At 38.5% G+C, this 16,168-nt stretch overlaps 1 protein-coding gene across 3 annotated transcripts in view; it reads left to right on the top strand.

Moving 5' to 3' along the window:
- KLHDC1 (kelch domain containing 1) overlaps positions 1-13,423 on the top strand; it is a 62,352-nt gene extending 48,929 nt beyond the window's left edge. For 2 of the 3 annotated variants that reach the window (XM_009211484.4, XM_003901767.5), the window contains exons 11-13: positions 331-415; positions 3,956-4,008; positions 11,862-13,423. In XM_009211484.4, the coding sequence (XP_009209748.1) occupies positions 331-415; positions 3,956-4,008; positions 11,862-12,048 (325 nt within the window). In that variant the 3' untranslated portion in view covers positions 12,049-13,423. The remainder of the gene's footprint in view (positions 1-330; positions 416-3,955; positions 4,009-11,861) is intronic. The other variant, XM_021941182.2, reaches the window with a different exon arrangement.
- The last annotated feature ends 2,745 nt before the right edge of the window (positions 13,424-16,168 follow it).

Below are 16,168 nucleotides of genomic sequence, written 5' to 3'. Positions count from 1 at the left end.
TAAGAGTCATCTCTGGCTGCGTGTGGTGGCTCATGCCTATAATCCCAGCACTTCGGGAGACCGAGGCAGGAGGATTACCTGATCCCAGGAGTTCAAAACTAGCCTCATCTCTTTAAAAAACAAAAATAAAAAACAGAGAGCGTCATCTTCTTAATGGTGTGATTTAATGAATCTTTATAACCCCTTTTAGGATATTCCAGAGGTTCAAATTCAATCATGTCTCTTTTAAATAGATTACATTTTAGAGTATGAAATTTAGAATTGATTTATATATAATATACAGTTTCTTCCCTGACAGTGTTTCACTCTGTTTATAATTTTCAATCACAGGTTATGGCACACAGCCTGTTTGGGAAAAGAAAATGAAATAATGGTATTTGGTGGGAGCAAAGATGACTTACTTGCCTTGGATACAGTAAGAAAATTTTATATCTAAATATGTCCTCTGAGTAGTTGTGTTATTCAGCCTAAATGGCTATTCAGCAAGAATGTTGATATTCTAACATTGCAAAATATGAAGGGCATGAAATGTTACTCTGTGTTTAAATGATCTTCAGGATGACTGGCTTTTTTTTTTTTTTTTTTTTTTGAGATAGAGTCTTGCTCTGTTGCCCAGGCTGGAGTGCAGTGGCACGATCTCGGCTCACTGCAAGCTTTACCTCCCAGGTTCATGCCATTCTCCTGCCTCAGCCTCCTGAGAAGCTGGGACTACAGGCGCCCGCCACCATGCCCAGCTAATTTTTTGTATTTTCAGTAGAGATGGGGTTTCACCGTGTTAGCCAGGACAGTCTCGATCTCCTGACCTCATGATCCACCCGCCTCGGCCTCCCAAAGTGCTGGGATTGCAGGTGTGAACCACCGCGCCCAGCAAGAATGACTGGCTTTTATGAAGCCTTTCTAGATATTTTGGATTTACAAATCAAAATAGGTCTATTAGTTTGATTATCCAAATTATTAAGAAGACCTTTTAAAGGATAACTCCTCTTTCTCTTTTCTCTTACATGGGTTTCTCTAATATTATTGAATTAAAATATTTGTATGTAGGCCAGGTGTAGTTGCCTACGCCTCTAATCCCAGCACTTTGGGAGGCCAAGGCAGGCAAATCACTTGAGGCCAGGAGTTCGAGACCAGCCTGGTCAACATAGCAAAAACCCATCTCCACTAAAAATACAAAAATGACCCAGGTGCAGAGACGCATGCCTGTAGTCCCAGCTACTTGGGAGGCTGAGGCATGAGAATCGCTTGAACCCAGGAGGTGGAGGTTGCAGCAAACCAAGATCATGCCATTGCACTCCAGTCTGGGTGACAGAGCGAGACCCTGTCTCAAAGAAATACATATTTGTATCTAATATTTGATACATAAAAAGAATATTAATCATGTAGATTCTAAGTATAATAAATACCCATTAATTTTGTTAGCTAATTTTAGAGTTAGAACATCATCAGTACTGTTGAAGCCACTTGATTATTCCTTCTGAATCTTACCTCCTAGCTTCTTCCCTCAAGAGGAAACTACTTTGTTGAAATATTTCAAGTATATTCTTTTTTATTTTTTTGAGCCAGGGTTTCGCTGTTGCCCAGGCTGGAGTGCAGTGGCATGATCTCGGTTCACTGCAACATCTACCTCCTGAGTTCAAACGATTCACCTGCCTCAGCCTCCCAAGTAGCTGGGATTACAGGTGTGTGCCACCATGCCTGGCTAATTTTTTGTATTTTTAGTAGAGATGAGGTTTCACCATGTTGGTCAGGCTGGTCTTGAACTTGTGACCTCAAGTGATCCACTCACCTCAGCCTCCCAAAGTGCAGGGATTACAGGCATCAGCACCGTGCCTGGCCTATTCTCTTTTTCACTGTGTATCTTTTACCACTGCTTTACTCAGCTGTTTTACATTTAGTTTAAAGCATTGCAATTTTAAAATTTGATAAAACTAAGGTCAAAGGTATAAATGAATAGCATTTGGAGAGTATGGTTCTTTCACTCCTAGCACCCTGGGAAATTCAGAGCAGGGCGGCCATATTTATATACTATACACAATGGGACAGTTCAGGAACGATTTGTCTGGTTTCGTGTAGTGCACTCAAAAATAGAGCATTCTGAGCCATCAGGGATGGGGTACTGCGAGCCAGAGCCTAATCCAGAGGGCAATAGTTCCCTTTCATCTCTTGAGGCGCAGTTATCTCCAGAGCTTCTCCTATGGAGTGGCAAACTCCAAAATAGGATGGCTTCTCTCCAGGGAATTTGCTTTATTTTGTAGTTATGAAGCCCCTAACTTAAATGTTTTGTATATTGAAAGTTTTAGAGCTTTCTTTGGCTGAGAATTCAGTGCTTCACTAAAAGATTAAAACTACAACTTTGCATTTATTAAAAAAGCAAATTTTGTGGTTTGTCTTCTCTTTCTTGGCACTAGAAATCTTCATTAAGGATGCAAAGTTTATCATGAAAATAGGAATTCTGATTAAAAGTATGATCATAAATTATGAAATTCTAAAGACCTATTTGAAAGGATTAGATAAATTTTCTGTGACTTTTCTACCACATTAACTTTTAGATGAGAGAGTCATTATTCAAATAATCTTGAGATCTTGACTTTCAAATTAAGAATTCCCGGGGAGGACTGGGCGTGGTGACTCACGCCTGTAATCCCAGCACTTTGGGAAGCCGAGGTGGGCGGATCACCCTGAGGTCAGGAGTTTGAGACTAACCTGGCCAACATGGCAAAACCCCATCTCTACTAAAAATTACAAAAATTAGCCAGGGTGTGGTGGTGTGCACCTGTAATCCCAGCTACTCAGGAGGCTGAGGCAGGAGAATCACTTGAACCTGAGAGGCAGAGGTTGCAGTGAGCCGAGATCGCACTACTGCACTCTAGCCTGGGCAATAGAGTGAGACTCCGAACTAAAAAAAAAAAAAAAAAAAAAAAAAAAAAAAAGGATTCCCAGGGAATCCTGAGACCACCTGGAAAAGGAGGACAAGGTAAAGAGGAAATTTTAACATATGTGTTATTTAAAAGAAAAAGTTCAGCTTAAAAACAAAAAAAGCGCCAGGCATGGTGGCTCACGCCTCTAATCCCAGCACTTTGGAAGGCTGAGGCCAGTAGATTGCTTGAACTCAAGGCAACCTGGTGAAACCCTGTCTGTACAACAGCTGGATGTGGTAACCTGTTCCTGTGGTCCCAGCTACTTGCGGGGCTGAGGTTGGAGGATGGCTTGAGCCAAGAAGACAGAGGTTGCAGTGAGCTCTGATTGTGCCACTGCACTCCAGGCTGGGAAAGAGAGCCAGACCCTGTCTCCAAAAAAAAAAAAAAAAAGGGTTTTGAAAACACTACTGGGCTGGGTGTGGTGGCTCACGTCTGTAATCACAACACTTTGGGAGGCTGAGGCAAGTGGATCACCTGAGGTCAGGAGTTTGAAACCAGCCTGGCCAATATGGCGAAACCTAGTCTCTACTAAAAATACAAAAAAAAATTAGCCAGCCATAGTGGTGGGCACCTGTAATCCCAGCTACTCAGGAGGCTGAAGCAAGAGAATCGCTTGAACCTGGGAGTTGGAAGTTGGAGGTTGCAGTGAGCGGAGATTGTACCACTGTACTCCAGTCTGGGCAACAGAGTGGGACTCCATCTCAAAAAAAAAAAAAAAAAAGGAAAACCCCTACTGTTATTTTTTAACTCACTTCTTGGTGAAGAATGTATTTCTTATTTTCAAATTTGCAATTATGTAGGCTATTGGTTAGGTAAAAATGTGGTCACTGAAAATTGGAAACCACAAACTCAAAGTTTGTAGGTAGCAGGTATGTGTATCTACGTGTATGTTTATGTGTGTGCATGAATTTATGTATCAACAGCTAGAAAGATTTATTTGCTGCCTTATACAATCTTTTACATTTATAAAATTAAAAAACATTCACTTATTGTTATTTTTATCAAAAACTCAATAATGCCTTTTTTATGTTGATTAGGGTCACTGTAATGATTTATTGATCTTTCAAACACAGCCTTATTCGCTACTCAGGTAAGCAAATTTAATATTTTCTATATATTTGCTATGAATATATGATAATTTCTTTCTCATTTTTGGGAAGAGTTGAAATAGTTTTCAGGTTGTTTATGACATGAATTCAAGAATATGTTCGCATCTTCTTAATAGTATAATCAAATTTATAATGGCGAACTATACACCAATGTGAGTTTTAAAAATTAAAATAGGCCGGGCGCGGTGTCTCACGCCTGTAATCCTAGCACTTTGGGAGGCCGAGGCGGGCGGATCACAAGGTCAGGAGATCGAGACCACGGTGAAACACCGTCTCTACTAAAAATACAAAAAATTAGCCGGGCGCGGTAGTGGGCGCCTGTAGTCCCAGCTACTCAGGAGGCTGGGGCAGGAGAATGGCGTGAATCCGGGAGGCGGAGCTTGCAGTGAGCCGAGATCGCGCCACTGCACTCCAGCCTGGGGGACACAGCAAGACTCCGTCTCAAAAAAAAATAAAATAAAATAAAATAAAATATACTGGCTTGGTGTGATAGCTCACACCTGTAATCCGAGTGCTCTGAGAGGCCAAAGCAGGAGGATCACTTGAGGTCAGGAGTTCAAGACCAGCGTGGGTAACATCATGAAACCCACATCTCTACAAAAAAAAAAAAAGTAGCTGGCATGGTTGCTCACGTGTGTAGTCCTGGCTACTGTGGCTACTAGGGAGGCTGAAGGGGGAGGATGGCTTGAGCCCAGGAGTTTGAGGCTGCAGTGAGCTATGATCATGTTTCCTGCACTCCAGCCTGGAAATAGACTGAAAGCCTGTCTCAAAAATAAATAAATAAATAAATATTTATTACACACACATATATACATACATGTGTGTATATGTATTTTGTGTGTATATGTATGTGTGTGTGTGTGTGTATGTATACATACAATACAGTCACTGTTTTGTTTGTAAAATTGCCTTTAGTTTATATGGTAATATTAAACATACTATATTTCCTTAATTCTAAGCCTGACATTTTTCACATTTTAACTTTTTGGAAATTAGAATGTGCCTAAAAATATATATCATATATATGTTATATACAGTCATTCCTTGGTATTTGTGGGAATCGGTTCCAGGAAAACCCCCACTTGGATACCAAAATTCATGAATGCTCAAGTCTCTTATATAGGGTGATGTAATATTTGCATATAAACCTATGCCCATCCTACTATATACTTTAAATAATCTCTACTTTACTCATAATTCCTAATACAATTTAAATACTATGAAAGTAATTGTTACACTGTATTGTTTTGGGTATAATTACAAGAAAAAAAATGTCTGTACATGTTCAGTACAGATACAACCTTCATAAGCCTAACTACATTTTCAATCTGCAGTTGGTTGAATCCACAGAGGAGGAACTTACAGATACAGGGGGCTGACTGTATATATACACATACACAGACATTTAATATCGAAGAATTTCTTTTTTAACCCCAAAGCTAGTATTAAGTTGGTGATATGACTTATAGTGTCTTAGCTCATACATTCTTGCTCTAAAAGGAGTCCATACAAAGTTTAGTGGGAGGATTATGGAAGAAACCCCTATTTCTATCTGTGAGAGTTAGGAGAAAGGATTTGAGAGATGTAGAAGTTGCCCAGTGAACATGTGTGGGAATTTTATGCAGAGGGAATAACATAAGCGAAGACATATGAGAAAGAGAGAGAGAAAGAGAGGGGACATGCTATATTTCAAGGAGTATACTGTAACATTTAGATGTTCTATAACATGAACCACTTGAAAACCATTAGACTAGCTCAAACTGGACCTTTCTAATATCTTTCTTAACTACCCCTTCTCTTCGCACAGTAGTTCTCAAACTAAACTCTCATGAGGGGCTTCAAAAAAATTAATGCCTGTGTTCTGCCCCCACAGGTGGTGATTTAATTAGTCCAGGGTGTGGCCTGCACTTTGGATTGCAAGTTCCTCATATGCAGGGATCAAGAAACACTTGAGTGCCTACTTGGGAAGGCACTGTGCCATGAAAGAAAAAGGCATAGCCTTTCCCTAAAATTGCAAATAATATAGAAGGTAGACTGTCAAGCTTTCAGACTTTTTCTACAATAGAAAAAGGAAATTGCCTTAAAAGAAACATATACAAAGTTTATGAGAATACTGGAGAAGAAGGCATTTTGTCTGTCTATGATTAAGATGGCAGAGGTTAGGGAAGTCTTCACAGAAGAAGGGTTTGAGCTAAGAATTTGCCATGAACAAACAATGAAAGGGTGTTAGTGTAAAGATATATAAAAAAGCATAGTGTGTTCTGGAAACTGAATTCTTCAGCATCCCTGGAATGTAGTATGAGGCAGAGAGTTGCAAGAAATGATGTTGGACGAGAAATCAGAAATCATATGTCATCTAGAACTTTATCTCTCTTTTACAGTATCTGGTGTAAAAGAGATCAAGAGCCATTCAGAAATTTGGAGCAAGAGAATAAGATGATCATATTACAAGTTAGACAATTCCTCTGGCAACAGAGTGGATGAAAAATTGAAGGGATATGTGACTGGGTAAAGAAAATCGGTAAAGAGACTATTACAATGGTCAGGTACAGAGTGAATGTCTGATTTGGAAAGTATCAATGGGGCTGGAGAAGGAAGGGAGATGGAGATATTTAGGAGAGAGAATGGACTTGGTAGTTAAATAGATGCCAAGGAAAAGGAGTGGGAAGAATTAATGATAGGAATATGGAGAAAGGCAGTGGTCTGAAGATGGGATAAGGGTAGAAATAATGAGTTTGGTTTTGGATGTGCTAAGTGTTTGTGGGAACTCCAGTGGAGCTATCCATTAAATGCTTAAATATATGGAAAAAGGTCTGGGCCAGACATAAAATTTCAGAATCATTGGAGAATTAATAAGTGTGGATTAGCTCTGGCCAGGAGGAGTTTTAGGAGTAAGGAGGAAGCCAACAACTCAGCATTAGGAACTTACTACATTTGAGAGGTAGGGAGAAGAAAAGGAGGCAGCAAGAGAGTGACCAGAGAAGTTGAAGGCTAGCCAGGAGATAATGGTAGCACAAAAACCAAGAGAAGGGAGATCTGAACAAGGAAAGACTACTGTAAAGAGATCCCAGAATATTTGGATTGAAAAGCACTGTGGATAGTACACATTTTCCCTCGTCTCCATTTTCACAGTCAAGGATCCAGTGTCTGTAGTCTCACTCCTCACCACTGCTTCCAGGTTATATCATTTCACATGCAGGTGTTGCCATCCACTAACCTCTGGCTCATTTTCCCCCAGTCACTGAAGACTTTGGCCCTGGCTCACTACAGTCCCTTTTCGTGACTGGTTTTAGCATCTGTGTGGAGAACCCTTTTCATTCTTTATGATCTCGCTCAGGACAGTTCCACCTGTGAAATCTTAAACTCCCATCCTCCTCTTGGACCAGAAACCTCTTATCCTTTTAATTCTTACACTCCCTTACTGCTTGGACTCTTCTGGGTTCTCCAAATAATAAGACCCTTCCCGTTTTAACTTTCTTTCGTATCCAGCCTAGTTCATCTGCACTTCTTTCCCTTGCCAGCAATTTTAGTCCCTTTCTCCACCGTTTCTCTGTTGGTGAAGGTGGAAGCCAGGATGACTTCTGGGGAAGAGCACCAAGACCAAGGGAGGATGAGTATCTTTGTTTATATCCTGGTCGGGCAAGAGAAGCCAGTGAAGAGTAGGTTGTTAGAAACAAGAAAATGTAGGAAAAGTGGGTAGAGCAGTGTCTTGAGAAGGTGATTTTAGCAAAAAGATTTTTAAATTAGTCCTTGACTGGAGAAAGGATTCTTTTCTTTAAAATAGTGGAGAAAGAAGGAAGTATGGATATATAGATAGAAAACTTTTTTGGTTGGGGCAGGACGTTGAGAAGTTCCACTTGATAGTGAGGTCATCTGATAAGAGAAAAGAGAAGTGAGGATAAGAACTTAAGATGAATGGTGAAGATTTGAAGTAGCGGCCTAGGTGACTGCAAGAAGATGCTGACTTCTGTCTGTGGGATATATAACAAAGGAGCACGCAGCTGTGGTAGAATATCATCAATATGTAGTGGCACCATAGCTGAGAAACATGGCTTTCCCCAGTAGCACTAAGCAGCTGGGTTGCAGGTGCAGAAAGGAGATGACCGGCTGAATTTATCCATCATTGCAGTTTGGCTGGGATGGGTAACAGAAATGGTGGAGAAAGAGGGGTCCGTGCTGGCAAAAGAGAAGGAAGTGCAAGGGAACTAGGCTGGATGCTGAAAAGAAAGTTCATGGGAAGGTCTTATTATTTGGAGACAGAAGAGTCAAGCAGTAAAGGGAGTGTAAAATTAAAAGGATAAAGTTTCTGGTCCAAAGAGGAGGATGGGAGTTTAAAGATTTCACAGGTGGAACTGTCCTGGCCGAGATGATAAAGAATGAAAAGAGGGTTCTCCACAGATGCTAAAACCAGTGCGAAAGGTTTGTAGTGAGCCAGGACTGAAGTCTTCCGGTGACTGGGGAAAATGGAGCCAGAGGTTAGTGGATGGCAACACCTGCATGTGGGGAAATGGTAAACCTGGAAGCGGTGGTGAGGTGAGACTACGAACACTGGATCCTTGACTGTGAAAAATAGGCGGGGAAGATGTATATTTTCTCAAAGAAAGCTGCACACAACAATTTTGCTGTAGATTTCGAAAGTCCAGAGGGAAGCAGGTGGCAGGCCATACGACTGGTGTTCCAAAAAGCAGAAAACCCAGGTTTGGGAGGGAAGATAAGCAGTAATGCGGCAGATGAAGAAATGTAGAAATGATAGAAAGTGGCTTATATTGTCTCGTAGATTTGTGGGATCATGTTCATCATACCTTTGGATATAAAAGGATATTATAAGAAATTAAAAGAAATAGCTATATTATTCTGATTGTAAAAAGATGTATTTACCAAGAAAATTCATACAATATGAAAAGTATATGGTAAAAAAAAAAATCACCTATGAACCATCATAGGGGACATATATATATACATGTATTAGTAAAATTATAAAAATTGTACATGTATATATATGTGTGTGTATATATGTGTGTGTAAAAAATATATATATATATATATATATATATATATGCTCAGAGAGAGTTTTGTTTTTTTTTTTTTTCTTTTTCTTTGCCAAGGCTGGAGTACAGTGGTGCAATCTTGGCTCTCTGCAGCCTCCGCCTCCCAGGTTCAAGCTATTCTTCTGCCTCAGCCTCCCGAGTAACTGGAATTACAGGCGCACCACACACAGCCAATTTTGTATTTTTAGTACTTAGGGTTTCACCATATTGGCCAGGCCGGTCTTGAACTCCTGACCTCATGATCTGCCCGCCTCGGCCTCCCAAAGTGCTGGGATTACAGGCGTGAGCCACACCTCCCAGCAGAGAGAGATTTTATATATAAATCATTTATATAATGATCAATGTATAACCATATAAACATGATTTTAATGATTTTATTAAATGATTAGAGTGGACTTAATCATGCTAAGAGGTCATTGGAAACCTCAGCAAGAACAGCACACATATATGTATATGTGAGTGTGTATAAAGGATCAAATTATGCAGGCTGTTTTGTAATATCTTTCATGTAAATAATCATTCAATGTAATAAATCTATACTTGTTAGTGATGGCTATATAGGTTCTATCTCGTGGAAATACAATTTATTGGCTAGGTGCAATGGCTCAAGCCTGTAATCCCAGCACTTTGGGAGGTCGAGGCAGGTGAATCACCCAAGGGCAGGAGTTTGAAGTTCGAGACTAGCCTGGCCAAAGTGGTGAAACCCCATCTCCACTAAAAATACAAAAAAAATAGCTGGGTGTGGTGGCATACGCCTGTAGTCCCAGCTACTTGGGAGGATGAGGTGGGAGAATTGCTTCAAACTGGGAAGCGGAGGCTGCAGTGAGCCGAGATCACATTACTACACTCCAGCCTGGGCAACAGAGTGAGACTCCGTCCCAAAAACAAAAACAAAAAAACCATTTATTAACTAGTCTATTAATAGATATTTAGGATATCTGCAATTTGGGGCTATTATAAAAATTAGGCATGAGGCCGGGCACAGTGACTCATGCCTGTAATCCCAACACTTTGGGAGGCCAAGGTGGGTAGATCACTTGAGGTAAGCATTCAAAACCAGCCTGGCCAACATGGCGAAACCCCATTTCTATTAAAAATACAAAAATTAGCCGGGCGTGGTATGGCACACACCTGTAATAGCAGCTACTCGGGAGGCTGAGGCAGGAGAATCGCTTGAACCCAGGAGTGGGAGGTTGCGGTAAGCTGAGATCAGGCCACTGCACTCCAGCCTGGGTAACAGAGAAAGACTCCATCTCAGGGGAAAAAAAAAATTAGTCATGAAATATTCTTATATATTCCTATGGAAGGCTGACATATCGCCCGTTGTATTGTGATGATTCCTGCTTGGCTCCCACTGCCAGAGACAAACTGCAGATTCCTTCGAGTGGTACTCAGGGCCTCCATTTATCTGTCTCACTTCTGGCCATGCCCCACTCTAATGCTCTGCCCTCCAGCTGTATTTAGACAATAGAAGTGCAGTTTCTGTAATCTTATTTCTCATCTCTAGGGCTTTGCCAGTGTGGTTCTTCTAGCTGGAATACCTTTGTTTCTTTAATTTGTTGAGGGCCTCAAGGTCTCAGCTTGGACCTCCCATTGGGAGAGTTTCCCTGGGCTTGCTAAGGTTGTCTTAGTTATTCTTTTCCTCTGATTCCCACAGAACCCTGTACCTGTACTTCGACCTCCCAGGACATTTTAACTCACTTCTTGTTTAGAGTTGTTCCAGAGTGGAGGGAAAAAGCTTCATAAGAGTATGGAAGAACATCTAAATCTCTAAGAGTCTAAGTGCTTGTAACAATGACAACTAAACCACAGCAGAATCAAATGAGTCTGTTAAAAAAAAATTTTTAACACTTATTTTTTGAATTAAAGTTTATTAATTGAAACAGATGCTTTTTTGATAGTTCTTAAGTTTCTTTTGGTTTTAAAGTACAAAATCCTCTTCAAAATAGCATAAGATTTAAAAGGGCATTGTACTTGGAAGGATACTGCCCTCTAGTCTAATGGAATCAAAGGGAAAAGAAATGAACACCCAGGCCCCCAGAAGAGTAGAAACCCAAGTGGTCTCTTGGCACTTTCTGTATTGCTCCATTCCTGTCTTTCAACCTGCTCTCTCTGGGTCACATAAGTCAAGTGTGTAACCCCCGTGCAGTTGTTTATGGACAAAACATGGAGCAGATATAAAAATAGATGTTAGATGTTTCATCTTGAGGTGACAGAAGCAAAGGGCAGTTCTGAGAGAAGGGTATATGGTTACTGGGCTGATTGAAAGGATAACATAAACAGGAGCTGCTGTAGACTCATCTGGTTTGAAATTAAGTCTGAATCATTTTTACTTAAAGAACATTATGCATGGTAAGCCGTATATTCTGTTTCCGTTGGATTTTGGTCAGATTTAGTCTCTATGCTATAAAAATACATGATTATTGTGGTGCTCTGGGGAAAAAAATCCTATCATGTTCCAAACAAGACAAATGAATGCATTGCCATATAAAATTTTTATGATGATTTTAAATTTTAGGAATACTTAACTATAACAAAGGATAAATGTTTGAGGGGATGGTTACCCCATTTTCCATGTCATGATTATTATGCATTGCGTATCTGTGTCAAAACATCTCATGTACTGCATAAATATATATACCTACTATGTACTGACAAAAATTAAAACTGAAAAAAGGTGGAAGTCCAGTACTACAATGTTAAAAAAGAAAGAATTCTTAACTATAAATCTTTTATATTATAACCTCAGGTTCAAGACTAATAATTCTGTTATGTTTTATTTACAGGTCATGCCTTGACTGCATTGGTAAAAATTCTATCATGTTAGAAAGTCAGATATCTTTGTTACCTCCTAAACTTCTGCAACAAGTACTCAAAAAAATAACATTTTGGGCTGCAGCTAATCACCGAGAAGAACAAAGAGTCCAAAAAGAAGAAACAGAAAAGAAGTATCAGTGGATCAGTAGCAATTAAATTGTTATATACTCTACATATTTAGTATGTCTTAACATTTTAATCAGACTGTACATTTACACTCCCAAATTGCAGGCTCTATTTAAAGGATAAAATTTGGAATACAAATACTCTGTTAAGTGACTGTATGCCATGGGATATATGAAAAAAAGATGTTAATGCAGATTAATTTATATTTGTAAACAAATTTCCTTACAGGCTACAGAACAATTATTCTTTCTGAAAGTAAGTACAGTTATAACAGATTTTAACTCAAATATGTATTCTTTACTGGAAAGATTACATACATTTGAGAATAAGAAATTACTCTCAAGAACTTCAGACATCCCCAACGTAATTTCATAAATATATAAATACATGTATGTATGCGAAAACACTACATATACACTTTCAGAAAGAATAAACTTTCTCAAGTCATTTTGAAGTTACCTAAGGTTCTCCTTGAATAACTAATACAGTGGGCCAGATATTATAAAATAGGCAAACACCAGAATGGTATTAAATATTGAACTCCTGCCCTTTTCGACACTTACCTAGTAAAGTATTCTTAGGCATCATCATAACTTTTCCTCACCTTTATTCAAATAGAGGAATAAATGTCAATTGTCTCTCCATTACCCCTAAGTTATTAGTTTGTCTAGTTTATATATAAAGACCATGCTTTAAAGTACATAAAGTGGAGGTTTATTTATCATACAGGCTTTGAAACATTGAGAAGCAGTATTTTTATTAACTTTTTGAGACATATTAAAATACATTTTGCCTTAGAAGACTGCTTCTAAAGTAATTTTTGTAAGTAATGAGATGGGATGGTAATCTAGTAATTTGACTTTATAGAAACCCCTCAGTTTGGCCCACACCATTCCACAGAGTTGTGCTCAAGACGGATACTGAAAAAATCTCATACCTTCCGTTTTATTTTCAGCATTACCATCTCTACAGAAATAGAACACTGTATCTTTATATTCCTAAAAATGGTACTTTTGGCATAATTAAGAAATTTTTCTTCATATTATCACAATCATGCCCTTCCATTGAATTACTAATTACAATTAATTACTAAAAAGCTTGGTATATGAAATTATTCTCCACAATATTACCATGCAAGTTATCTCTGAAATTTAAAATGTTAAAGAAAAATATTTCTATATTGAAATATATATAATTTATAAATGAAAATTATAGTAGTTTGTAGTATTTCATTGAATTTTAGAGAGATATTTCATATATATTTACTGTATTTTGGATGTGTAAAGCTTCTATTTATGTATTGAAATATTTTTTTACATTTTATTTATTGTACAAAGTATATGTGATTACTGTCTTCGTTTTTGTCAGTGTAAAGCAGTCATTAGAATTGATTGTACAAAAAATATTTCATTGTCAGTTTTCATTTTTCTCACTAATTTTAGGCTGAATAACAGATTTAGAAAATGAATCTCACAAGTAATTCACATCTTGGAAATAATTACCTTATTATGCTACGATGCTGATGAACTTTAGCATCAGTCTTTTATATTTAAGGCAAAAATATATCAAAATCTGATTAGATATTGATAGATGACATTGAGCAGAAGGAACACCGTTTTAAAATGGCTTCTGGATTATGTGAATGCCTTCACCCGCCTCTTAGAAGAGCACCTCTATTTTTAAATGGTGTATTTGGAACATTAAAAGTTGGATTAGCCCCCTCAAAATACACACTCTGATGGGCTTTAAGAGAATGAAAATCTGGCCAGGTGCAGTGGCTAAGGGCTGTAATCCCAGCATTCTGGGAGGCTGAGGCAGGAGGCTTGCTTGAGGCCAGAAATTCAAGACCAACCTGTCTGTTAAAAAAAACAAAAAACAAAAACTCAGAATATTACAGTTGTCAGAAAGGATTCTTTTAAGGTTATTATTATTTTTAGTGTGATATAATAACACATCAAAATTAGTGTACTTTTTTTCCAAATAGTATTTTTGCAAAAACACCTTTAGAAATATTTTTTAGAGGCTGGGCATGGTGGCTCATGTCTGTAATTCCAGCACTTTGCGGGGCCGTGGTGGACAGATCACTTAAGGCCAGGAGTTCGAGACCAGCCTGGCCAACATGGCAAAACCCTTTCTCTACCAAAAATACAAAAATTAGCTGGGTGTAGTGGCATGCACCTATAGCGCATGCATGCATATATATATATATATATATATATATATAATATCTCATATATATCATATATATATACATATTCATCATATATATATGAGATGTGTATATACTTTGGAACTTTGTACTGTCAGCTGACACACACACTGATGTTTTCATCAATGTGGGGTTTTTTTTGTTTTTTTTGGAGACAGAGTCTCACTCTGTCACCCAGGCTGGAATGCAGTGGTGCGGTCTCAGCTCACTGCAACCCCCGCCTCCCAGGTTCAAGCAATTCTCGTGCCTCAGTCACCCAAGTAGCTAGGATTACAGGTGCGTGCCACCACGCCCAGCACTAATTTTTGTATTTTTAGTAGAGACGGGGTTTTGCCGTGTTGGCCAGGCTGGTCTCAAACTCCTAACGTCAAGTGATCCGCCTGCCTTGGCCTTCCAAAGTGCTGGGATTACAGGCATGAGCCACCATGCCCAGCCACCAGTGTGTTATTTAAACATGTATGTGAGAGAAATAAAGTCACTGTGATAGAATAATTGTCAGGGTAGTGCATACTATTGATGAATTAAAATTTAGATTTCAGAATTTCTGGGAGGAAAAGAAGCAATTTTAAGGAGCAGATGATCCCCATACCCACGTTTTTTGGTGCCTCTTTCCATTGTATTAATGTAATTCTTTTGGAATTTCCACTTTGATGAAGTTGCCATACAGTCCAGCATGTGGACATAGCATGATTTTTTCAAATCATTCAATGTCTGTTGTTTACATTATGGCTCATTCTTGGTATTGTATATTCTGTGGGTTTTGACATGTATATAAGGACATGTATTCACCAGTGTAGTATCATACAAAATAGTTTCACTGCCCTAAGAAATCCTCTGTGCTCTGCCTGTTCATTCCTCCCTCTTCTCTAACCCCTGGAAACCACTGACCTTTTTACTGTTTACATAGTTCTGTCTTTTCCAGAATGTCATATAGTCATACTGGCTTCTTCACTTAGCAGTATGCATTTACATTTCTTCCATTTATCTTCAAAGCTTTATAGCTCATTTCTTTTTAGAGTTGAATAATATTCCATTGTCTGAATTACCACAGTTTATCCGTTCATCTACTGAAAACCATCTTGGTTGCTTCCAAGTTTTGGCAATTAGGAATAAAGCTGCTATAAACATCTGTGTGCAAGTTTTGTATAGACATAAGTTTTCATTTCATTTGGATCAATACCAAGGATCAAGATGGTTGAATCATATGGTAAGAATATATTTAGTTTATTAAGAAACCACCAGACTGCCTTCCAAAGTTTCTATACTTGATGAATGAGAGTTCCTGTTGCTTCACATCCTTGCCGGCATTTGGTATTGTCAGTGTTTTGGGTTTCTTTGTTCTTTGTTCTAGTAGATATGTAGTGGTATCATATTGTTTTAATTTGCAATTTCCTAATGACATAGGATGTTGACATTTTTCATATGCTGACTTGCCATCTATATATCTTCTTTGGCGAGGTGTCTGTTCAGGTCTTTTGCTCATTTTTCAATCAGGTTATTCGTTTTCTTATTGTTACGTTTTAGGAATTCTTTGTATATTGTAGATAACAGCCCTTTATCAGCAGTGACTTGCAAAATTTTCTCCCAGTCTGTGGCTTCACTTCCAATTCTGTTAACATTGTCTTTCACAGAGCAAGTCCATCTCATCAGTTCTTTATTTCATGGACTGTGCTTTGGTGGTGTATCTGAAGTCATCACCAAACCCAAGATTATCTAGGTTTTCTCTTCTACAAATGTTACAGTTTTATGTTTTACATTTAGGTCAGTGGCCCATTTTGAGTTAATTTTTTTTAAGGATGTAAGGTGTTTGTCTAGATTCATATTTTTGTTTGTCACTGTCCAGTTGTTCCAGCACCACTTGTTGAAAAGACTATCTTTGCTTCATTAATATTGCCTTTGCTCCTTTGTCAAAGATCAGTTTACTATATTCATGTGGATCTA

This window comes from Papio anubis, chromosome 7 (assembly GCF_008728515.1).
Source record: "Papio anubis isolate 15944 chromosome 7, Panubis1.0, whole genome shotgun sequence".
NCBI lineage: Eukaryota > Metazoa > Chordata > Mammalia > Primates > Cercopithecidae > Papio > Papio anubis.
The sequence above is the reverse complement of the archived record's forward strand: the minus strand, read 5'-3'. Positions and strand labels throughout refer to the sequence as shown.